Here is a 24325-nt window from a genome sequence, read left to right on the forward strand (position 1 = left end):
TCTCTCTCTCTCTCTCTCTCTCTCTCTCTCTCTCTCTCTCTCTCTCTCTCTCTCTGTGTGTGTGTGTGTGCTAGATTTGTTTTCCTTTGGGTACCCAAAGAAGAAGCCTCTGATATTGTGAGGATTCCTCTTGAAGGAAACTCATCAGCCACACCGCAGTGAAGATGCTTTTCGTATGGTTTGTGACCTAGTATTATATATATGTATATAAGTCACAAGAAGAACGGCTCCGTCCGTTTTGATGGTTCCCTCGTGCATATCTGTAAGCCTAGGAACGTCCAGGGCTGTGCAAAGAAATCCTTCAGACCACTATACGTGGTATACAGTTTCAGCTGTTTCATTCCAAGTCTTCTCCACCTCCATACAGAAAGGATCGTTGAATTCCGGAGTGCCTTTCCATAGCCGTGCGGTAGTGTCTCAATGGCCTTGTCTCCTTTGACGAAAAGGTCGATAGGCTCAGTGCCTATAGTCATTTCCACACAGGGGGAGAAAGGTCAATACAATGACAGTTTGAAAATGCAAAGAGGAAAAGATTCTCAAAAGCATTGTCTTAAACCGGCTTTTGACCTGATTGATTAGACCATTGCTATAAATACCTTTCATCCATATCCATAAGATGTGTGGTTGACACACCGCAGACAACTGCTGTAGCGTTCGAGGAAACCCCCTTAAAAAAAACTGTACATTTATTTGGGTCAACCCGTCGAACCTGTTCGTTGAGGACCCGAAAAGAAAGGATAAGCACCCCCTCTGTGATCCCAGGCCGTGCCTAGGCCCACAAGTAAACATTTTCACGCAAATACACCGGGATTCCAAGCGTTGTTTCTCTGCATGAACATTCCGGGCTCCGTTCCCATGCCGAATGAGTTGCTGCCGTCCCAGTCGTAAAAGTTCATGTCGCAAGTGGCGTCGACGACAAAGTTGTCTGCGCCCGGCATCTCAAATCCACCGTCGAACACCATGGGCGCTGGCGCGTTCATGTCTGCATCGCCAGTGGGACGATGGTGGGCGGAGAAAGAATGGCCGGTCGGGAACGTGGCGTCCATGACACGCTCGTACTGAGCCTGGGTTTCTTCAACGGTGGGGGCGGGCGCCGAGAAAAGCTCGTCCCCAAAGCCGGGTGAGTCCCAAGTCGAAGGCGTGTCGGAGCTTCCAGACTCAAAGACGCTAGAATAGAACTCCGAGTTCGACGGCGAGGCCAGCTGTGTAGCTTGGACGTTGTGCTGCGGTGATTTCCGGGTCTTGTCGATTGTTCCTGACTTGGAGGAGCAATCTGTCTGGATTGATGATACCTGACTCTGCGATCGACGTTTCGTCTTCGCGGCTTTTTGAGTGGTGGTGGTGGTGGTGGTAGTAGTAGACTTGGCTGGTTTCTTGACCACCGCCGGCGAGTTGGCGGTTTCTTGGATGGGTGAAAGTTGCGGCCGCTCGTTGTGGTCCGAGAAGTCGAGGTCTTCGTCAAATTCTTCTTCGGCTCCAATCACGCCAATTCGTTCCAGGATGCAGTGGACGCTGGGACTGCCATTCACTTCGTCCACCGGAGCACCTTCCCATGCCTTCCCATCAAGCAGCCTCGAGTACAGCTTGACGAGGCCAGCCGTGAGAGCTGAGTGATGCTGAAGTAAGAGGTTGGTGTATCTTTGAGATCTTCGTCAGTAAACGGAAAAATGTACGTTGTTTGCCCCGGAGCAAGAGGGCGTGGCCAGAGGGACATTGGGTGTCGATATCTTGAAAGGGAAGGGAATTCTCTCCTTACCTCTGAGTAGCACCGGCGGATTCTGGCTTCCGTCGGACCTTGTATGAGCAAACCGCACAGTCGAGATTGCATCTTCGGCATGGCCTTTCCCCGTCGCACTGCACGATGAGAGGTGATTAGCCTATATGAGCGACAAGACTTCAGAAATTCCCGGCAGCTCAAAGCCCAAAAAAGATCCCCCGACGATGGTCGAAAAGGCTGGATGGCGTCGTGGACCGATATTGCATAGGAGATCCTAGATAGTCGAGGATCACTTCTTGAGGTGATGGTAGTGATAAGAAGATGCCTGTCGTCGGTCCAATGTGAGTTGTTGAAACAAGATCCAGTTTTTGGCCTTTTGGCGAGTTCGTTCAGGAGTAACAGCACATCACAAGCACGTTTTTCCTAAATCCAAACTTGCTTACCTTTGCTTTCTTAATACGGCACCTCTCGCAAGCTCTCGCGACTCTCGGTCGCGTTCGACCATGTTCCCGTGTATCTTGCATGGCGACTATGGTGGTGAGGGTGTCAGTCGATGGTTGTACCCTGCTAAGATTTCCTCGAATGGATGTGAAGATGAGAAATCCAGTCGATTAATGGCGGCTCTGCTCGGCGACAATGTAGAATGACACAAGAGGCTGAAGTAAATACAAAGCTTGGGAAAGTGATATAAGTACGTTCCGGGGGGGGTACAGATGGCTCATATACGATTAGCAATGGGTGGGTTCCTTCTAGCGAGAAGATTGAACAAGTAATTGGGTCTTGGGCTTTGCTTATGCATATGTCATAAGAGCATCCGGTGTTAGCGGGCACTGGAGCCAAAAGCGGTTCTTGACGTTCGCCTTTGTAGGAGGTGAAGCTTGTCATGTGAAAGAGGGGGTGGTTGGTTCGGCGCCGCAAAAGAATTGCGTGCTCCTTGACCCAATAGTCTCTCGAAGAGCTGCTGTCTATTCGGGCAGTGGAGTATGGGCACAGGGATGATTGCTCCATAATCGAAAGAACCTATCCTGATAGTCGAACGTGTCCTCAATAACAATATCGCATCCTGTTCGAGTACGAGGGACGATACCGAACAGGGTCTGCACGACCCCGATTGACTGATTGGACTAGGGCGGGTAGATCATTCGAGAGTCACCCATACTGTGCCAGAAGGGCATAGTTCAAGTGCAATATATGGATTAGAAGGCCAGTGCTCGCCGCACTGACTGAGGAGGTTGCTTGATTGCGTAGAGGACTAACGATTCGGTTAAGGCGGGCGACAAGTCCGAGAGCAACATGTAATCAATGGAGATATCCAAGTGCTGGGCTTGAATTGGGTCGGCTTGTTATCCCAAGTGTGGTGCCACAATCATACGATCTGTTGAGCTAGTGTGGCTAGGGGAATTGAAGAGCCATGTCCCTCGGGTATCGAACTTGTTGATTGGTAGACGTTTGACAAGTTGTGCAGCAACACTCTGGGGAGGGACGAGGCCGACTCGACCAAGAAGGGAACGTGGTGACAACAACAACCGTCTGAAGCACCGTGCTTGCCGGTAGATCCAGGGGATATTGGCAGTACAAGCGAAAAGAGGTTCTAGATTGAGAATGGACGAAGGGAGCATGAGAGTGACAGGGCAGAGAGAGAAATGGTGGCGGCACAATCCGTTGTGACGTGGCTGGAAGGGAAAGTGGATACCATTCTTAGTGAACGTTTATTGGTCAGTGCCGTCCACCGGGAGGGAGTTACGTCCGGATGCATGTGTTATTATTGTTATTATTGTGCAAGGCTCCGAAGACCGAGGGGATTGACTGTCTGACGACACTATTTAGACTTCGAGCCAGCGCAGGAACTAGTGGGAAAACAAGCAGATCCGTCCCAGATAATTCCCCGTCTGACATAGCCACTATCGTGTCGACAAGGCTGTGGCAGTGTCAATTCAACTTCGTCACTGGCATACTTCTAATCTTATAACAATAACACCTAGCTCCTGGAATTTATTTGTACATGTGTCTGGAACCTGCCAATGTGGACGCAAGGGCCTTTGTAAAGAAACAATCAACACAAGTGTTTGTTCATTTTGAGAAAATAACGACAAGGCTCGTATCCAGCAAACTCTCGACCCACACGGACTGTTGGCCGTGGATTTTAATTCTCTCACTGTCATGGGTATCAATCAAAACTCCTTGCAAAAACCCAAAATTGCTTTGCGGCCATTGTGTGTTATGTTATGAGAACGACCCATTTCTTGGAATGGCTCTTTCATCATCCAGCAGAATCGCGAACCAACGAGCTCAAAGCTCGCCACAATCATGACAGCTCTTGGAACCATGAGCGAAAATGCTCCAACCAGACTTGCCTCAAACGCCTTCTGCTTTCATCTCTTTCGCGATAGCGTCTGCCCATTTGTCGATTGCATCCCAGTCGCGAAAATCACCGAACCTACCACCCATGCAGCGGTACATTCCCCGGACAGGACTCGACCAGGCTCTTCCGTCGTCCTTTCCGGCGAACAGGCGATGCTCTCTGACTTTTGGCACCTTTGATATGATCATGCGTTCGACCCTCCTCTGTTCCCTCTTCGCCACTTTCCCGCGTATCCAACCAGGTGTGCCGGCCGAGGCTGAGCCCAAGCTGAACGACCAGAGCGGTTTCGTCTGAAGTCCCATGCACTCGACATCGAGGAATCGCTCGGCATCCAGCAACCATCTGGCATGATGAATTGCGCTCCCTATGATGACGGCCTTGTAGTTGTCCACGCTGTAAACATGGTCGACGGGTCGGCAGTCGACGGCGAAACCGTCAGCGTGTAGTCTTGAAGCAATCCGCTCGGCGACTTCCTCTGTGGAGCCACGGGAGGTTGCATACGTTATCAGTACTGGCATGGGATCAGGCTCCGACATGTGAGATGTGACCGTGGATGGTGGATCTAGTAGATGAGTCGTAGTAGTGGTTGATAGTTTAGCACACAAGCTGTTGCTGTGGTTGTAGTAGATGTAGTAAATGTAATATGTAGTACGAGTATATGGTCTTCGTTCGTCGTGGGATAGGCGGGGTATTCGTATGCCGAAAGACGAGGTTGAAATATCACTCGTGTGCTACACTTGCAGCACAAGTTATGTCCTGGTCATCTTACGAGAACCTATCTAGGATTGTGCGTCCTGGGCTCTTACGTCAATCGCCACATCCTTTTTCGCTCTCTCATGCCAATCATAAGACGATCCAGACCAAGGACGAGCCTCGTATTTTTCTCCCAGCATCATTTGACCACGGGGCGACAAAGCTGACAATGGGAGGAGAGTAACGTCAAGTGGTGGTAGCTTCGAGAAGAGTAAGGTGTGGCCATTGGCTCGCCACTACTCGGAAGCCGTGTCATTCCCCGGAAACCCGCAGAGCCGGGCTCGCCCTTTCGGAGAGAATTGTTTTGAGCACACTTTCCCCTGGCCAGGCTCTCGCCTTCCGCATTTTGGATGAAGTTCGTACTTGAATTCCGGGCATTCGGGGGCACCAATTCGGCGAAGTCGAACAATAGCTGGCTCCAAAAAGGCACGAGTCAGGAAGTTGATATTCAGGAGTGGATGGCCCTATCCCGCGAGCATCCGCATGATGTCAATGTTTAGTTCTTACTCCATGGAACATGGCCGAGTGACAACAAAGTATTATTACTTCGCTTTCGTGTCGACGCAAACATCAGGGCTGACCAAGCCTGGCGCCTCATTATATCAGCTACACTTTGCCTCTGCTGTCCTGTCTCTCTGCCCGCGCCTTACAAGATTGCGGAGGAAGTGAAAGCCTAAGAGAAAAAAAAGGCCTCACGAAAACGGAGCCTTGTCACGTGCGGGCGTAGGCAACAAAGCCTACGGGCAGAGTTGTTGACTTGTCTCAATTCTTAGTCACGTCGGTCTTGCTGATTCAATCCTGTGTAATCTCTTTTGAAGAACAATCCCGCTCCCACTGTAAGCAATGTGGCTCAGCATGAACAATCTAGAGGGGCGGCAATCATATTTGGGCATCATGCCCTCTCTGGTCATCAAAAGGCACCTCATGAGTACGGAGAATTGCGAAACCGAAGGACCTGACGCCATAAGCCAAGCGGAAGCGTTCCTTGCAATGAGAAGTGGTAAGAGTGTACACGACACCCGTTTCAATTAACTATCCAGTCATATCATCTCTCCGCTCTCTGACGAGCGAAGCGAGCAAAGAGACACCCGAGCATAAGCTGCTTCAAGGGGTTTGATCGTGACTGTGGATTTTGTTCGGCATCCAAAGGTCATTCTTTCGTGTTCCCGAAACCCAAGATCCTGATATCAGATAACCCAATTGAACGCCTGAGAAAAAGAGAAAGAAACATAGGCACTGGGGTGGCCTTTCCCGCAGTGTGTGGTGGTACAAATCGTCATCTGGGTTTCATATAATCATCATCCATAGTCATGCCTCGTCGTCGCCTCAACCGAGCGCGTCCGGCGTGGCGAGAAGTTCCATCATGTCGGCGTCCTTGTCCTGTTTTTGACCAATCAGCCTTTCTCGTTCAAAAGTCACTTCTGTCGATCCATGCCACGGGTCGGTACTGATAGGGGAGCGAAGAGGAAGACGGGTACGAGGAGATATTGCTTACCGCGCAATAAATCAAGAACGCACCCGCCGAGGTCAACGCTCCCAAGGCGCTGTAACTGAGTCCGTCCCGAATGACCATGGGGAATGACGACGAGGCCGCCGAAATGTGGTGGTGAGGCTGGGCGGTCTTTGTGAGAATCCGAGCCGAAGGCCCATGTAAGCGATGTCCGACTAGCGTCGTTCTCCTTGCCGAGTGTGAGGCGAACGTTCTCACGGATTGACCGAGTGTGGTGGTGGATAAGAGCCGCATTGGAGGCATGGTTGATGAGAGTGTTTTCCTCTTAATATAAATTTGTTGGAGCGGCTGGGTTGTGTGTTGTGTGTATTCTTGTTTGAGGGATCTCTGGTGGTATTATTGTCCGTCCCGAGATCAAGTTAAGTTATCAACAATGGTTAACCTGGTAAAAAGTCCTTTGCTTGTGGTGGTGGTGGAAGGGGGCAGTGAGGTTCACGAGAAAATACTGGCATTCTTATTTCTTGGTCTGTTACAGTATAGCCAAACTTCACGTATGATATTTCTCCCGTGTTTTGTACACATGACACATGACCATTTAAAAAAGGTGGTCCGAAACGATAACGCAACTTTTTACGGATGAGTGGTGATACAGGAGAAGTCGCCCGGGCACAGACAAAACACCTCCAAAGGAAAAAGACTTTGTCCCGGATTCTGGCGACCACCACCACCTACCAGACAGGAATTACCCCAGAATATCCTCACAGAATCACCAGACACGAAGCGAGCAACAATATGTAATGATGATAATCCCGACCGGGCAACCTCGTAAGACTTTCCCGAACGGCGGGAAGGGGAGGTCGAGTAACGTGGTCTTGCAAAAAGAAACAAATGTGTCACCTTACACAACGGAGGAGGAGTCAAGTCATCACGCCACCAACCGGGCAGCACAAAACAAAAGTCCAGAACGACCTGGTCTCGTGTCGGGAAGTGGAGGAGGGAACAGGAACTGTTTTTCCCCTCTGCTAAAAAGGCCATGCGAAGCTAACGGAGCGGTCGGATATCGGCAAGCTGACAATGGTCCCTTACTAACGTTTTCACTGTTGTGTGTCAACATGTGAACCAGTAGGCAAACACGTGCGAGGTGGATGGATTGGAGGTGTGTGTGGCTTTTGTTACTCCCGACATTGGCACGAAATATTTCCATGAGGTCCATGAGCAATAATGATTTGGGGGGGAGGGTGCGGGAGCGGACAAACTCCACCAACCCAGCCCAAGGACTTCATGGTTATAGCATTATTGGGCATCGCGTCGGGTCTTGCTTGCGAGGTTGCCTCCTGATAATAATAAACCTCGCTTTGACCTTTTTCACACAGAAATGTTTTTGTTTCTGGCGGGCGGTTCGGTCCAGGCGGTAATCATTGTAACAATAATAATACCATACTGTACTGTTACATACAAACGGAAGTGCGGAAAACACTGTCAATCCATCTAAATAACAAGCTCGAGCCCTTGAAGTGATCTAGGGAGGGCCCTCGAATGGATCCAAGGTTAAACTGGATCTGGAAGTTCCGTGGCCTTTATCTATTGGATGCTTTGGCGAGGTGGTCCCTATTGTACTTGTACTGTATGTAGGTACGCTTATCTCTGTGTTGTACAGATTTAAACTTACAGATACACGCAGATGAAAGATGGGTCTCCTCTGTATGTACATTACCGCACGTACACTCCCTGACGAGTACAACACATACCTCCACTCCTTTACCTTGAGTACTATTGTACTCCCCTGGCTAACCGAATACGATGCCTGAACCCGCTGCACTCGTACAATAATACCGGTATTGTACTGTTACAACATACAGTAAGTCGGGGATCTGGGCTTTTGCTTCTTGTATGATCTGCACGGGAAGCAACTATTTCCGTTGTTCAGTCTGTTAAGGGTATTGATTGCCGGCTATCACTTCCCAAGGTACAATAGGTACCTAGGTATTATTCTTTTGACAACATACTACCCAAGACTGCTTTTTAAGGTTTCTCGATCCGTGATTGAGAGCCAAAGCAGCTTCATCGATGCCACTTGGCATCTCGTTGTGCCTTTGGCCCGAGACCAACGCTGCATCACGGCAGCTGGATCCATGTTCTCCTTGCTTCACTTTTCCTTCCTAGGAAGTTCCTTGTCTTCAAACTGATCCGCTTGACCACTGGACAAGATCTCGATGAACTGATGGTGCCAAACGCGTCTTTGTCCTCCTCGGACGATAATCTCCTCGGATGTGCTCACGAGTTTCCACAGGATTGTTGCGTCACTGTGGTGATGACGAGGCAGTGCCCGACCGAAAAGGTTCGGACAGGGTTCAATCTGGACGCTGGCACTCACGGCCCGACTACTTCCAGAGACCCGTTGGCACTGCCATGAGCACAAAGTGTCTGCACCCGAAAGGAGTGGATGGGTGCTTCCTGTGCACAGTTGGCGCCAGCAATGTCAATTGCTGCGACTACCTTCTGCGAGGAATTGTCACTTGCTTCGTCGTCCGGTCATTCGTGATCGACTTCGATGATCCATATTTCACCTTGCTACGGGTGATGATCGGATGTGTTGTCGAAAGTCGGAGTAAAATCCTGTTCGGAATTTTGAGTTTTGCAGGTGTCAATCTCGGGATCATTCAGCAATAATGTCGGTAGATAGTGAGGCTCGTCCCTTGTGTTGATCCGCGCGCTCGTATCTTTGTATTTGTTGATGCAAATCGAAGAGCAACTTTGGCTTGGTATCGATGGTGCTCGATAGTCGCAGCTTGTTGCGATATTGCGTTCGTATTCGTGGTGGACTCGAAGAGAATACTAAAAAGGAAAATAGTAGATGACGTTCTGCTGGTCTTCGAGACCTCAAAAAAACTGGTAAAGAAATTGGTATTGATTGTCGTCAATCATGTGGTGCTACTAAGCTGGATGATCATAGCTTTGCCGGGTTCAGATCGGAGGATGTTGCAGCAGTGCAATGTTGGATCCTCAAGCTTGTTGTGTTCTAGATCACAGCGTAGAAACAGTCTGAGGATCATGTAATGCTAGTAAGGCATTGCTTTGGTCAGTCATAAGAACCGTTGACCAATGCTCAAGCAGCCTTGTTGCGCTCGAGAGCTATACAACTCTCAAGGTGCGGCGCCTTGAATCGAAAAAAGGCTCAATGATTCCGGGGATCTTCTCTTTATGAATATCGTCACCTGAAGCCTCAAACTTGTTAAAATTTGCGAATCCCTTGTCAGATGTTGTGGTAAGACATCGGTGGTTGCCATATGGTCTGACCAAGACCTGTCGAGGTATCATGCCACTCATGGTCGGTAACCCCCATACCCATTTTTGCCTGGCCCGGTACCAAAGGTTGCCTGATATTTTCTCTGCACTTTGCGACGAACCACTCCTACTGGCTTATACTCTGTGACCCGTATTGAATAAACGAGAAATCCATGCAGGTACAGTACGGCATAGTTCATGCTGGGCTGGAGTGCTCCCTCCGCGTATACGTCGGTGTTGCGAAATAACTCCTAGAGGCAGGCTTCATCAGTAACAGCCATACTGGAGTCTCAGGTGCTGCACATTTGACGACTATGATCGTACGACGTTTGGCTTCACGTCTGTGCTGAAACAGGACACACGTTGACGGAATTAGCGAGCTCCTGAGGCTGTACGGTCTTGAAGACGCTGTAGTGAAGCCGCAAGGAGGGTTTGTTCAAAATTGAAAAATGGAAGCACTTCTGGAATCGTGTTTTGTATCATTATTACATAGAAACGGCTGTACTGTAGGCCGCCTAGCAGACTTGCAATTCGCAAACAAAACGGACTCAAGCACAGAAAGTGCGAGTCGAGAGTCATCATAACATTCGTAAAAACCAACGCCTCCAGACCAGAAACCCATACTCTTGTCTGGACCACGTTAAGTGGACAGCCCCATTCACTGTGGAAGCGATAGAAAAGCGATTGAAATCCTCCCAAGGCCGAAAAGCAATCCATCCCACCTGAGAGCATCGTGCTCAGTGACGCCGATTCGCCCCCATCCTTCCAGTCAAGCCTCGGGGCAACATCCCATCAACTTTTTGATACCACACACACAAGGTACATAAAGAGTCGGAGGAGTAGTGTGTCATTGAGAGATCAAATGAAACCATTAATCACCTGTCAGTGCCGGGTTTTCAATTCGGCTGTTGATGCTGAAGCTGTAGTCGCACCATCTGCTTGAGCAGTGTGCAGTCTTCGCATTTCACCAGCTTCTCGAGTGTCCGCACTCGCTCATTGAGGCGAGCCACTTCGTCCGTCATGTGCCGAATTTCGACTTCGGACTGGTGGATGTAGTTCATAGCATCGGTCATCACATCCGACTTGCGGACCTTGCCCCGATGTTCTCGTGATGAGTAGAAGTCTTGAGAGGGCATGCCGGTCAGTCTCGAGGTGGCTTCCGTTGCGACCAAGGCACGATGCAGCTGTGTGATCTTGCCGTTGAGGTTGTCGCGATATCGTCTCTCGACGACCGAATGTGCTTGTTTGGCCCGGAGTTGGGCCGACTCTTCGTCACTGGAAGAGCCCTTGTGCCCACGTTTCGACCTGGGTTTTCGTTCTCTCTCCTCTTTGGGTTTGGGATTGGACGAGTTGGAGTTTGAGCGTGAAGTCTTCTTCACAGGATTGGTTTCGAATGGATTGGTGCAATCCTCAATCTCGGCGAGACTGGCCAGCTGTAGGCACGAAGGCTCTGGTCCACATCTCTGTGGGCTGCATTCTCCGGACTGTCTAGTGAATGCACAGGAGAGAGGTTCGTTCAGAGAGGGACTGTCCTCGAGTTTGATGGGATAGTTGTTGGAGGCTAGCGGCACATTGAAGGTGTTGGGCGAGATGCTTTCGCTGGGTACCGAATAGGAGCCGACCTCTGAAGAGTCGAAGTTCAGGAACTGTGAGTAGTTTGGTGAAGGAGCATTCTGGGTATTGTTTGGGAGAGTGTTGAAGTCATAGAAGTTGGTATCATTCAACGACTTGAAGTTGTCGTTGGATGGTAATGAATTTGTGAAGTCGACCTCACCCCAAGACTGCTATAGAACCAACGTTAGAACGGATGGCGGGGGTTGGGTGTCGCCACAAGGCACCTACCTCGTTGTTGTCGTATGATGAGCCTTGGTATTGGTTAAAGGGCTGTGAGAAAGGCATTCTGGGCTGTTGATTGTGAGATAGTCGAATGTTGATTGTATTTGAAAAGGCGACAGAGTTTGATGTTTTGCAAAGACCCTTGGGAAATCCAGATCTAATGTATCACTCCACGTCTGGAAGAAGGGAGACGGGCAGGTACATTATTATGTTCGGCGACAATAATGCCCTCTGTCTGGGCCACCCCTGTCCTTCGCTTATTAGAGACCCTGGCAGCTCGGCATGAAGTGGGAGATCGATGATGGTCAGGCCACTATAATCCTCCATAAAATAACGGCAGTTACCGGGGGGTGCTTTGGTATCTCGTACGGGCCGTAATAGGTACAATACGACACCCTGGCCGGGCTTTGAATTAGTAGTAGCAAGACCCTCTTTCGGGGGGATGCACGAGTTATTGAGCTGGGACCAACGCTCTACTAGGCACAGCAACGTCAGCCCTGGTCAGAGACAACCCTTGCCGTTTTTGTGCATCCGTTCCCCGTGTACGGAGTAACGAGTAATACGTGTGACAGTACCTAGATTTTCCAGTGCGGCTTTTCTCGGTGAAGACATGTCCTGGACTCATGGCGGGCGGGCTATATGGCTGTAGAATACGACTTTGATGTGATAATACACACGCGCGGTTCTGCAGTAAGGTCAACCCACCTCCGGCATCCATGACCTGCCATTACGAGTATGTGACCCCCGCTCGCAAAATGCCTGTCCAGTGTTATCCCGATATTGTCGGCGACTGCACAAAAGTCATTTGGACATGTCCGCTCCAAGGCAAGCTGTGTGTAACATTATATGGCGCAATGCTGGGCAAAGGAGACGCCCATGGAGCATTTGCTTTGGCTAACCCATGCCCTGGGAAGAACTTCAATGTCGATCCTGGAGCCGTTGAAAACTCTCCGATATCACTGAATCCATAGATAGCAATGACAGCTCCCATGTGGGCAGCAAATTTCATACTGTCCAAGAAGCTATACCAAACGGGCAGGATCGAAAAGCAAAGCCACTGGCCCGCAGCGGTTGCATGTGTGAACCCTAGCACTGAACTCTGTAAATCTCTTAATGACGATGCTTTCGCCCGAAATTCGGTATGCTGGAGCCCAGGGTCCGAACGGTGGTGGCCCGTCATGACATTGGACGTTTAGCGAGTGTTCTAGCCCAATGCCTCGTATTGCCGTATTTCGGAACGCGAGCTTCGTCCCAGGATCACACAATTCTGATCCTTTAATAAGTCACGAGCGAAGACTCACCTTGGCCTTTTCGAAGAACTGTAACACAACAAGCAATACATGAAGTCATCCGCGAAAATGCCGCCTTTGGGTGCACGAGACCCAGCAAATATTTCGGCGCAAGTAAAGTGGTATCGGTTGGTCCAAACATATAGATTGCATGTGAATACTTGTACTGTAATGCTTCAAAGCACCTCACCAAAACTGATATACCCTACGTGAAAACACATACTACCACTACCAAACGAGACACCATGAAATTCAGAATCAGAACCAGAGAGCTCGAGCTCTCGAAAGCCCTCGATGAAGTCTTTTTGCGACTCTTCCTCATGGCCATGCGACTCTTCCAGGTCGTATGCAGCATTCCCATCATCGGGTTCGCAGCAGCTTTCATCAGCGCACTCTCCAGCGAAGACCAAAATGTGCCGTCAAAACTGTCCGCGGCTCTCGCGATCGCTTGCGTCTGCACCGTTTACACCGGGTTGACCCTCCTGCCCATCATCTTTGGAGGTCCTGTCTTCTTCACTGTGGCGGCTGTATTTGACGGCCTGTTTGTGGCTGCTTGGAGCAGCTTGATAGGAGTTTGGGACAATGATGGGACGGCAACATGCCACGCTTTCATCAACAAGTACTTTGACTCGAGACCTCAAAAGTCATACTTCTCCACAGACTGCAAGCTGGTCAAGGCAATGTTTGCCTTTTTGATTATCAATTTGTGAGTGAAAATGCAGCACATTTACTTAAAACCCTTGTATTTTCCCAGCTTGACTAATTCTCAATGTTTACCAGGGCTGCATTTACTGCATCGGCCGTCGTGGCATTTTGTCTCCGCCTGATCGAGCTGGAACATACCATGAGTTGGAGGAGTCTTCCATTATTCAACAAGCGGGACGAAAGGGAACGACATTGCGCTTGCTGTAATCACGACAAATACCATCCATCGCCGCCAGCCAGTATCAGTCACGAGCCCCTGACTAGTTCTGTATGAGTAAGAGGATACGGAATGTTTTGTTGTTTAATGATGGTCTGCCTATGAAGGTATTCGGAGAGTCTACAAAATTGCGTGAGGCGAGGGATTTATGATTGATTACCATTGAAAAAGGACGGCTGAAGTTGACACGGGATGTTTCACCATGGACAGGAGGTTCACTTTGTCTTCCGAATTGGATTGGAGAGAACAAATGTATCATTAATGCTCTATACAAGAGACGGCGAGATTTACGGCCATAATGTATCAATAATATAATCCTCACAAGTTGCACCTTTTATCCCCATACACTGCTCCAATCTCTCCATGCCCGGGATCCGACAAATAACACAAGACCCCAGGTATGATGTCTCAGAGTCAGTTCTGATGCAGGGATAGGTTACTTGAACACTGCTGATGTCTGGCTCGGCTTGGGGACGACGGGTGATGTTCGCGGGAGTAGAGCAGCGATGGGAAGGGCAATGGAACTACCTAGACGGTGAAGGAAATCAACCACAGGGATCAAGTTGTGATCACAAATTTCCCCGTGATTTCTGATCGCCTGACAATGGTGAGCTTGGGCGAACACAACTGGTGATGAGGGTTTTTGATTGTTGGATCATAAGACGGTGTCGGGTATCATAGCCGTGCACCGGAGTGTTTTCGTAGATGCAATTCCCCACACTTTTTAACTCCTCGACACAGCCAGCCTCGTAGATCAGGTTACTCTTCAACCAGTCGGCAACATTCCCCTGATGTGGTGTGACGGGGGGTTAATAAAGCCTGAATACTTTTTCGACACCGACAAATGTTCCGGGAACAGAAACCTTCATACGCTTTTGGACTTCCACCTGACCTTGGATGAGCAAGCCGAAGTCGGGTTTTGCACGTAACTCCTTTCGTAAGTTTGTGGAATGTTCGTATGTTGAGCAAGTCACTTTACACAACGGTACATATCCGGGTCTGACAACCCGTGACCATTGAATCTATATCGACATAAGTGGTGGTCGTCGTTCGTCTTATCGTGCACCAACACCCCGTTCAAACGTACACTATCCATCGATACAAAAGCTTCTGCAAATTGAACCATGGCAGAAACCAATGATCAATACGACCTTTACAATCGACCTCCGACTCCTCCAGACTCCCCTCTGAGATGGAAGTTCACTCCCAAAGAGCTAGCCAGTCTCCGACACGTACCAACTCCCCCTGGTGTCGAACAGGTCGAAGCCGAGCCAGAACAAATGGGTGCCGGTGACACAAAAACCAACAAACCACCCAAAGTCCCTTTCAAACCTCCAAACCTAGAGACGACGACCTTTCCTCCCGCGGCGGGAGGAGCAGAAAAGGTTGCGAGCAATCCGACATTTGTACCCGAAGCACAGAGGAAGAGTAACAGATCAGACATGGCCGGTGCATTTGCGTCTCAGCCACAATGTTTGAACTCCTTGCCTGAGAACGCCGAAAGGGCCATTTCGGCCACGGAACCCTACTTCCACAGACACGAAACCATCTACAAACGGGTATTCACAAACGGTGAACCGGTCGAGACCATTACTCAGACGTGCGAGATTTCTGGCCTCGACCCGTCGGAGAGAGTGGTGGAGAATGCAGAAGAGGAAGAGGAGGAGAGCATGGAACAGCCGACGACGGACGAGATGGAAGAAGAATCTCTGTGCAGGGCGAAGAAGAATGCAAGGTTGAACAGCAAATGTTGCACCTGCGAGGACGAGGAGGAGGATCTCGGCGGAATATTCGTCTAACACAAAGCGCAAGGACCAAATGTTTCGGGCCCAGCGTTGTTGTGTTTTTGCTGCCTTTTGCCTCTTGCATGGATGTATTATCTGGTATCAGGAATCTTTCTTTTAGGAGCACGCACGAACTGCACCTACCAGGGGGGAAGCGGGGGGGGAGGGGGGTTGGCATAAAAATGTAGTTAAGAAATCCTCCTCGGTGTGAATACCTTTGACATAATAAGACAATACCTCGCTGTGGGGGTATTCAGCGATGCCAGAACTGGCCGTGTTACTGTATTGAATATGCAAGAAATACCAAAGATCAAAGATGAAAACGCACGTGCGAGAAAATGGTATGAGTGTGAATGTTATCAATATTTTCATTGCGGATGACTAGACGCAAGGCATACACACATCTGGGTATCATTGACCAAAACTGAACCACCCGTAGAACCACTGAGACGGTAGCAACAAACAGAATTTCCGAAAGCATTCGTCATTCATGTCCCAAGTTGCGTTGCACACAAAGAGCCAGCCCGCCAGACAACGCCTTGCTTTGGAACGACAAAAGAAAAAAGAAAAGAGGCCAAGAGGACTTCTTCAGGCGAACGCTTCGATGAGTAGGCTGTTGGCCTGACTCGGCGTCATGACCTGAGGTTGCTGCGACCACAGCAAGAAGTCATCCTGCGTAGTGTACTTTGGCTGCGCGGTAGGGAGGATATCGATACCCTTGCGGTCAGAGTAGGAAGAAGAAGAGTCGACATGCGAATCGTCCTCTTCGCACGTCGAGTCGCTCCAGTTGTCCTCTTCGTCGTCGTCATCCTCTACTGTCGAATCGCTGTTGTATTCCCATTCGAGTTCGACGTCATCTTCGTCAATGCCGTCAAACAGAACCTCCTCGGCCTTGACAACCACGACGCCGTTGCGAGGAGTACTGTGAGAATGCGTCGAGGATTTGGAAGATCGGGACTTGGGCTGCGATTTTTGTACGTCTTCCACGTACTCGAATGAGACGTCATCCTTGTCGTCGTTGTCAAGAGACCACTCGTCTCCGGAATCGACCGTGGCTGCATCTGGTTCGCAGTCGTCATCGTCGTGGTTGATGGTGTCGATGATGTACTTTCGTGCATTGTCGAATAATGAACAATGGCCGACCAGTTTGTGGAGTCTGGGCTCGGATTTGCGGGCCTCCTTTTCGATCTTGAACTTGGAAATGGTGCCGAGTTTGTATGCGTAATATCGCATGTCTGAACCAAGAACTGGAGACGATGTGAAGGTTGTGGGAGAGTGGTGGTGGGATTTTGGTGCAACGGCAGCCTTGTTGGCGACCTGCCTGGAGTTGGAGCGAGATGACTTGTCCATTGCGGAGAGAATAGAGAGAATATCAAATATGCGAGGGCAAAGAGCCAATTTGTTGGAGAAGGCCCAAAAATGTGATTCTGATCAGATAGTTCTGGTATGTGTGTGCTTTTCCGAGCTGTTGTATCTTTTCTCACGAACCTGGGGGGGGATCTCGAGTGTTGAAGTATCCTTGTGCCAATGACACTAATCTCCCTTCCCGTAGCACAATTGTAGTATAAAGAATTGTTCACAATGTTCAAAATCGTATGACTTTCCCAGTTCGGAGCTTGCGAATAGGTTGTAGCACGATAGCGGGGCCAAAGTCAGGCCAGACCTCCCCCCGCTGGATCGGTTGCTAAGTCATCCAAGGGTGCGAGGTCTGAAGCCACAGTCGCAAGGACCCTTGCATCAGTCCACGTGTTCTCGAAAGGGAAAGGAAGGCTTTGGGGGTTGGAAGATGGAAGGGAAATCGAAAAAAGGTGGTGAGACCGAGTGGTGGTGTGATACCAGTCCAGACCTCCCGTATTGGCGGATACCGCCTAAAACGGTAGCGTACCGCGGCCAGACCGTACCATTTTTCCCCCAGAGGGTGATCAAGTGCGACAGGTGTAAAAGGCAGAATACGAGCGTATTCTACGCATCGGGTGCACTCGTTGCTCCGTACTCCGTAAGCATTTTCTCGTCTGTATCTCGGAGTCTTCGGTCTCTCGAGTCTCAATCAAAGCTTGGGTTCGGAAAGTCGCACCACAATCGCATTCGGAGAGTATGGCCTGAGTATGAGCCAGTGATACATGGCAAGCTTGAGTCTTTGGGACATTGCGAAGAGAGATTGTCTCCATGCTGGCCTCATAGCCGTCTGTAGGGAGCGAGGTACTCGGCGCATTTTGTATGGTGTTTTATGGTGTTCTCTGCAGTGATTCGCCTCGAACTTGGCGCTTGTGTGGTGAGTTGGGTCGAAGTAAGTATTTATGATATTTGAGATGTTGAGATAAACGAGTTCGTCGAGGGAGTCTTTGAATTTGACAAAGCTGTAATGGGCTGGAATGATAGAATCTGCTGTGTTGAATTTAAAGGTGAGGAATGGAATTCCATGTCCTTGATATACCGCAAGATTTCATGGCTAGATATCGGGACCCAGATGTCACACAAGAGGTCGGTCGAAAGGGCTCACAAGTCAGGGTCCCATTGTGGCCATAAGGAAATCCTCGCACAGCACACCACCTCAAAACAAACTCTCAACAAGCCGATGATTGCATCTCGAAGCATGTTCCCGTCGGTCTGGATGCTGGTCATCGAAGTTTAATATGGCGCATCTATGATGGGACTTTTGACTTCTCACTCACATACCCATTGTTACCCATCAGTCTGTGCTCTTGATGGGGTGCATCCATGGGTCAAGATTGCCGACCAATTCACCGCTGCTGGATACCACTCACTTTTGGGTCCAGATACAGCGCCACTGACCCACGGCTCTGCGTTTATCTGGCTTCACCTGCCGGCCTTGACTTGTGATAGCTGGAAAGCTTCTCGTCTCCCCGCTTCGTAGTCAGCCTCGACAGGGGAAGGGGGGGACAAAACTTTCGGCATGAGCCATGTGCTGTCGACTGTCGACGTGGCCTAGGTTCACCAGGCCAGAAACAGGTGACACTGATATCAGGCTACGGGCGCTCTCCTAGTCCTGTATCCTCAGTTGAGTTACAGGCTACCGTGGGCTAAACAGGGGCGTCTAAACTCAACTAGTGGCCATGGTCGTCGCCGTTGGGCACACAAAGGATAAGGTAAGGCCCCCTCTTTCTTCTGAATAGCAGGTTCAGATCAATGCTTGAGCCTTTAGTGGGCTTGATTACGCATACTAGGTGCATATGATTGTAGGTATTCTCCATGATCACCATCTCAGCAGACAGTGTCTCCAGAGAGCAGGTGACTTTGCTACAGTGACAACGTATTATTGGACAGGGCTACAGGGAGCCATGATGCTACGGTACTACCACGCAAGGCTGACCACCCAATGTGTTAGCTCGACTACCAGTACACTGCCAACACAAGAGGCTCCAAACTGCTGGTCATCCAGACAAGGCTGTCGATGTGTGAGCTTGGCCCCCGAGGCGAATATGGGCAGGTAAGGCTGTGTGTGGCACGGGAGTAGAACCAGGCTAGTACCCAAGACTCTGGCCGAGAACAAGCCGCCAGGACCCGGCCAGGGCAAGATTGTGCTGTTGATAGCATCCCTCGGTACGCACTGGTTTGGACTTGGCGCTCGTTGTACAGTATGTCAAGTTCTTTGGCTTGTCGTTGGTCCACAGGCGACAGGCGACAGGTATAGTCAGGTGCTTGTGGATTGTGCAGGATTCATCGCCGATATGCTGCAATCTTCGGACTTGGATTCGACCTGCATTATTGACGATCGCTCGGGACTGGGATCTCGATCTTTTGGTCTCCGTACTCCAAAAAGTCAAAAGTCAAGAGCCTGGGTGAACCGTGAGGTGCATCAGATGGTAAAGAGTGACAATGGCGTACGGAAAGACTGGCAATGAAACGGAGAGGGCAGACCACTGATGACGCCTATTGGCTTACGACGGCTGGCATACAGCCCCTCCCCCAGTGTTCACGAGAGGACGCCGTGACTTCCCACAGCGAGTGGCGTGGGTGTTGAATGAATCAAAACAGCTCAGGTGTGGATTTCGAAATTAGAGCTACCAGGACATCATATCCGGGGGTTGTTGGGCTCAAAGTGGATACCAAGAGGTACAGTGTGTCAGGCCACGAGGTGGTGCGACATGTCAAGTCATGACGCCTAGTCTCGCCGAACACGCTGGCTGACCATTCCCCCTTCATGCTATTGTTCCTTTTCCACAATGTACCCTGTTCATTATTGTTTCTTCCCTTTTTTGAATGATTGTTATATTGCGGAGGCAAATGAATCAAGTAAGGTGCTACCGAAACATGCGCTGAAATCTGGACCATCCAAGAGGCAAAAAGGCTCTACGTTGTTGTGCGTTCTTTCTATCTAAGGGGAGGCAACTCTTTGGTTTTCGGCTGACCCGGTTAATAAATAGTCTACACGGTGCCTCTCTCTCTTACCCACCCACACACATACATACATACACCTACACCGCTCCGATACACAAAAAAATCACCACGACTGCGACCACCATGGCACAGACCATGAGATTCACCAGCAGTCAGCCTGCCTCACTGGCAGAAGTGTGCAAGTTGGCATGGCATACATTTTATGGCATGCAGAAAGTATCAGAGGATTTTGAGAACCTCCGTTTCGAGGTCTGGACCATCGCAATCAGCCTGGACTCGTTACACAGCGTCGGCACCACATCGACTCTCATCGACCGTCAGCCAGATAGAGCCCGCTGGGCATTGACATTTACCAAGATCCTGACCTCTCTCGGGTCGGCCTTACGACCACTTCACAACCTCGTCAGACTCTACCTGTCCAGTTCGACCAAGGAACGGGCCATCGTGAAGAACTGGCTCACGCACCCGGAGTGCACGTACGAAGGCGCCACGATCCAAGACTTTCGGAGGAAGTTGTCCATGTTGGTCGAGAGCCTGAACGTGTTCCTCTCGTGCCTCACGCACGCCGAGCTGGCCAGGGCCAAGGACGTCTCCGAGACCGAAGAATGGCGAGTCTTGTCCGAGGTCACCAAGAACGTACTTCACAAATGGGATTCAGACGTCGCCACGGGCATTCGACGACCTACGGACAAGATGGTCCAGCCCATCGAACCGCCGGGGTACGTCAGCGAGGACGTCCGCAGCTACATCACGCCGCTGCTCAACAGCAGCGGATCTCCAGGGCTGGGCGTGCAGGTGATGGTCCCGGAACCCCCGCGGTCTCCCCTGCCACCGCGCCCGCAGAGGCTCGATCGAAACAACACCCAACACCCGAGCGGCGTGGTGAATCTGGACGACATTGAGCACGGGTTCCGAAGCCACATGCACGCCATGCGCCGGATCCGCGAGCAGCTCCGCCAGCAGAAGATGAACAACCACCACCTCACGGACCAGAGCTCCAAGCACTTTCCCGAACTCAACAGAGCAGGAGGGTTGGCCGTCCCCTTGACGCCGACCACGCCGACGCTGCAACGCAAGGCCACCGACTCTTCCCAGGCTGACAGTTCGGTGGACTACGCCGACGCGTCGAGCACCGCTTCGAGTTCCCTCCAGAGTTCAGAGACCGGCAGCGTCGTCTCCAACTACCGCGGCAACGCCGACGAGGACGTCAAGCCGGACCTCATCGGAGCCGCGATCGCACAACAACACCAGCAGCAGCAGCAGCAACGATCGCCCGAACGGCATGAACGAAAAAGGAGACGACAAGCCCAGTACCGATTCAAGACCGGCCTGGAGGATTCCCAGTCAGGAGGTTCGGGTGACGATTCGGCCTCCGAAGAGGTTCCTGGCGCGAGGTCGAGGTCCAAATCTGCCTTGGAACAATTGTTGACTACGGCATTGTTCTTTGACCAATAGACCGGGCAAATTTGGACAAGCCAAACCCTGCATTATTACTACGTCGATCGTATATCATGGTACCAGATGACGATTATGATGATTTTGTGATGACTTTGGAAACTGTCATGGGGGCACTTGCATCTTACACAACGGCGTTTATTTAATTTGGATCATGCATGCCTTACTTAACTGCCTATCTTAACGAATGAAAGGGGGTGTTTTATCACGATGCATTGGGACACTGGAGTTTTAAGGGAATGGTTTTGGATTTTGGGGGCATTTTTTTCAAAGAAACAAAAGTCCCCCACAAATACCCTCAGAACCATATACACGAACAATGGGGGAGGACAGGACATGGTTTTTGTGCGTATGTACGTGTGTGAGAGTGTGAGAGACTACTACGAGTCACAGTAACTCACTCGAAAAATTTATAAAGGAGATTAATTTTTCACCTGGGCGTAATCGATTCCGGTCTTCCTTTATCCAAGATATTGTCCCTTGTCAAACTACTTACCAATGTACTGGGAAGGTAGAGAAGGACAGGGAGGGAAAAGGGGGGGAGGGGGTTGAGGTTGATCAAAGCGAGACATGCTCACAATGTCATTCCTTGGATGTATACGCTACACAAGTTGTCCTCTCGGTAGGTACTTGTCTCGTTTGTGGCCTGATAGTTGAACCTCTCCTCATCTGGTCCCCCCTCCCTCTCCCATCTTCCAAGGACGGATGGACATTGGACGGAGTAGATAACTCCGTTACCAACTTATCTCTCTAAACCCCCTCTGTACTGTACAGCCTAGGGGTTCTCGCCTGTCAGGAGACCAAAAACGAAGAGTCATGACACGCAAAGAGATCCGAGGTTGGCACGACCGGGGTTACGTTCCAATCCAATCCGAGTAGCACGCGTAACCTCGTGTAGACAAACTGATCCTATCGTAGGTAGGTAAGGCACCGGCGTGAAACATGGATCATCATCTGTCAGTGGTCCAGAGTGGAAACCAAGGCTCTTGGAAATGCTGCGGTTTGGTGTTGCCATCTTTCTTGTACTACAAGGTACATATCATGATGAACAGCTGATTTCCAAAGGAGTAGGTGCTACTCCCTTCCCAGTGAGACGGCCCGGGGGAGGAGCTTCTGCATGCACTTACTTCCTACCTAGGTACGTACTGTTACACGGCCAAAGAAAAAAACACTGCCCCGTCCGTCGATGACGAAGAATTGGTTTAACCAGATGCTTCATCCTTTTTGCCATACGAATAGTCTTGTTGAGATGGAGACCTGTTTGAAATGATCACATCATTACAGAGTAAAGTGTGTGGGAGTGTGTATGCGCGGGTGTCTGGATTCTGTCGTGCCTTGCTCTGTGATCATATCAAATCAGACCACACCACATCGGTGAGGATCCATCGATGACAATTAGACAGACAAGACAACCAACCCAAATGAGGTAATTATTTTGCTTCTCCAGGTCTGTATATGTATTAATATCAATTCGTGTTTCCATCCCCAGTACCTCTTCTGATGATTAGACCCGTTGTGAAGCGTGAGTGCCGATTATGAAAAGGGGACAGGAGGAGGTCTGGGTCCAGGGTAGGGAATCATCTTTCATATCTTTTGATTCATCGAAAGGCAGGAAAACTCGCATTCACTCGCTTGCCGGAAGATTCATGAGAAAAATGTTCTCCCAAGATAATTAGAACCAGTTACGATACACCCTGATACGCCTCGAAACGCCTTTTCTTCCCCCGAAACCGCCCAAACCGTTACGCGGTCGTTGCCCAGCCTCTTGACAAGTTATCGTGTCAAGGTGTGGGACATGTTTGTGCGGACGGTCCCGTCCTCATATACCAAGCTCGCAACTTTCGTCGTCGCTGTCGATGTAGCAATGCTCGAGTTTCTGGATCGTATCGACATCTAGAAAGACGAAAGACAAGCAAAAAGTTTGGTCAACACACGAACATGCCCACACATGACACGATAGCTAGAGCGAGGCTGTGCTGGGTGCAATAGTTCCAACTCAAGAACTAAGCTTGGGCAGGCTCAGACTCACCCTTCCTCACGTGCTGCCAGTCCTCCCACATGGGTTCAAACTTGTCGAACCAACTGCTTCCGTAGTTGTGCATTTCAGGTCGCGATTGACGTTGTTCGGGTTGTTGTGGTTGGGTTTGTGGCGAAGAAGAAGAGTCGTGGAATTTCCGACTTTCAAACTCTTCTCGTTGAGAATTCAGGTTCTCGAACCATGAATCGCCGTAGCAGTGCATGATACTCTGTGCCACTGGCTTCTTTTCTACCCGGGATTCTCTGCGTTCGATGTACTCGACGGCCAGCTTGTTGAGATTCTCGAACCAGCTGTCGCCGTGGTTGTGCATTGTTGATTCAGACATGACGGTTGTGCGCTTTGTCGTTGGTGACGCCATTGGGTTTGGTGGGTAGGTGTGTGTGAGGTATAGTGAGATTGATTATTGGTGGATTGCTTGTGTGTACGGACAGATGAGATAGATTGTTGCTCTTGTTGCTTTGCTGATACTTGTTGTTGATGTTGAGGATGATGATGATGATGGGAGGGAAGAGGTCCAGATGAATGTTCCTCAAGGCGCTTCATATACTCTTTGGCAAGCCCCGTCCAAAAACGGAAATGGGCTTCGCCATACGGAGAGCACGATAAGGCTGACCAGTCATCTGCTCGGGCTGCTGCATGTCTCAATGTTGCAGTAAGAGGTAAATTGTGTACTCACAGGTGTAGCAGCCGGAAGTTCCCGGATGCCTCTTACTGTAACAACGACAACAAACCGAAAAGGTGAGGCAACGACGGTGGTATGGTAATGCAACTCAGCAAAAGGGATAGGCGCGTTGGGTTGTCGAATTACGAGGTCACACGAAGTTCGCCAAATGCTTGGGGCTTGGAGGGAAAAAAAGTCTGGGCCTAGATGACGGATTACTCTCACACCACTTGTTGGTTGATCGGTGAGCGTTAATTGTGCCCCGGAACACTGAGGCAAGGCTGAGGTGTCCACTGAATAAAAAGATACCTGGGTAGCCGTGGCCCACAAAAACCAACAAGTCACGCCATCTACAGAGTACTGTCAGTATAACGATCTCGGGCCTCGCCGACCTGGCCACAATTGGGTCATACA

General features: G+C 50.2%; 10 protein-coding genes across 10 annotated transcripts; 3 read left to right on the top strand and 7 right to left on the bottom strand.

The window, feature by feature from the left end:
* Window positions 1-791: 791 nt before the first annotated feature.
* PV06_00742 (uncharacterized protein) lies at window positions 792-2241 on the bottom strand (the record flags this gene model as incomplete). The annotated part of the gene is made up of 3 exons (XM_016401286.1): window positions 792-1638; window positions 1757-1854; window positions 2161-2241. 3 exons carry the CDS (start codon window positions 2239-2241, stop codon window positions 792-794), a joined length of 1026 nt encoding a protein of 341 aa, XP_016268339.1.
* A 43-nt stretch (window positions 2242-2284) lies between these two features.
* PV06_00743 (uncharacterized protein) lies at window positions 2285-2725 on the bottom strand (the record flags this gene model as incomplete). Its single annotated transcript, XM_016401287.1, has 1 exon — window positions 2285-2725. The coding sequence occupies one exon, from the start codon at window positions 2723-2725 to the stop codon at window positions 2285-2287; it is 441 nt and encodes a 146-aa protein (XP_016268340.1).
* Window positions 2726-4072: 1347 nt separating this feature from the next.
* PV06_00744 (uncharacterized protein) lies at window positions 4073-4615 on the bottom strand (the record flags this gene model as incomplete). Its single annotated transcript, XM_016401288.1, has 1 exon — window positions 4073-4615. One exon carries the CDS (start codon window positions 4613-4615, stop codon window positions 4073-4075), a length of 543 nt encoding a protein of 180 aa, XP_016268341.1.
* Window positions 4616-6158: 1543 nt separating this feature from the next.
* On the bottom strand, window positions 6159-6585 carry PV06_00745 (uncharacterized protein; the record flags this gene model as incomplete). Its single annotated transcript, XM_016401289.1, has 2 exons — window positions 6159-6212; window positions 6328-6585. The coding sequence occupies 2 exons, from the start codon at window positions 6583-6585 to the stop codon at window positions 6159-6161; spliced, it is 312 nt and encodes a 103-aa protein (XP_016268342.1).
* Window positions 6586-10023: 3438 nt separating this feature from the next.
* PV06_00746 (uncharacterized protein) lies at window positions 10024-11864 on the bottom strand. The gene is made up of 2 exons (XM_016401290.1): window positions 11410-11864; window positions 10024-11351 (listed from the first exon to the last, which is right to left on the bottom strand). Exons 1-2 carry the CDS (start codon window positions 11464-11466, stop codon window positions 10464-10466), a joined length of 945 nt encoding a protein of 314 aa, XP_016268343.1. The 5' UTR covers window positions 11467-11864; the 3' UTR covers window positions 10024-10463.
* Window positions 11865-12692: 828 nt separating this feature from the next.
* On the top strand, window positions 12693-13951 carry PV06_00747 (uncharacterized protein). The gene is made up of 2 exons (XM_016401291.1): window positions 12693-13398; window positions 13473-13951. The coding sequence occupies exons 1-2, from the start codon at window positions 12938-12940 to the stop codon at window positions 13669-13671; spliced, it is 660 nt and encodes a 219-aa protein (XP_016268344.1). The 5' UTR covers window positions 12693-12937; the 3' UTR covers window positions 13672-13951.
* On the top strand, window positions 13928-16982 carry PV06_00748 (uncharacterized protein). The gene has a single exon (XM_016401292.1). It carries the CDS (start codon window positions 14739-14741, stop codon window positions 15411-15413), a length of 675 nt encoding a protein of 224 aa, XP_016268345.1. The 5' UTR covers window positions 13928-14738; the 3' UTR covers window positions 15414-16982.
* On the bottom strand, window positions 15741-17966 carry PV06_00749 (uncharacterized protein). Its single transcript, XM_016401293.1, has one exon. It carries the CDS (start codon window positions 16746-16748, stop codon window positions 15987-15989), a length of 762 nt encoding a protein of 253 aa, XP_016268346.1. The 5' UTR covers window positions 16749-17966; the 3' UTR covers window positions 15741-15986.
* A 1514-nt stretch (window positions 17967-19480) lies between these two features.
* On the top strand, window positions 19481-22638 carry PV06_00750 (uncharacterized protein). Its single transcript, XM_016401294.1, has 2 exons — window positions 19481-19719; window positions 19784-22638. The coding sequence occupies exons 1-2, from the start codon at window positions 19583-19585 to the stop codon at window positions 21210-21212; spliced, it is 1566 nt and encodes a 521-aa protein (XP_016268347.1). The 5' UTR covers window positions 19481-19582; the 3' UTR covers window positions 21213-22638.
* PV06_00751 (uncharacterized protein) lies at window positions 21358-24249 on the bottom strand. Its single transcript, XM_016401295.1, has one exon. It carries the CDS (start codon window positions 23606-23608, stop codon window positions 23216-23218), a length of 393 nt encoding a protein of 130 aa, XP_016268348.1. The 5' UTR covers window positions 23609-24249; the 3' UTR covers window positions 21358-23215.
* Window positions 24250-24325: the final 76 nt, after the last annotated feature.

Source organism: Exophiala oligosperma (assembly GCF_000835515.1).
Source record: "Exophiala oligosperma strain CBS 72588 unplaced genomic scaffold supercont1.1, whole genome shotgun sequence".
Taxonomy (NCBI): Eukaryota; Fungi; Ascomycota; class Eurotiomycetes; order Chaetothyriales; family Herpotrichiellaceae; genus Exophiala; species Exophiala oligosperma.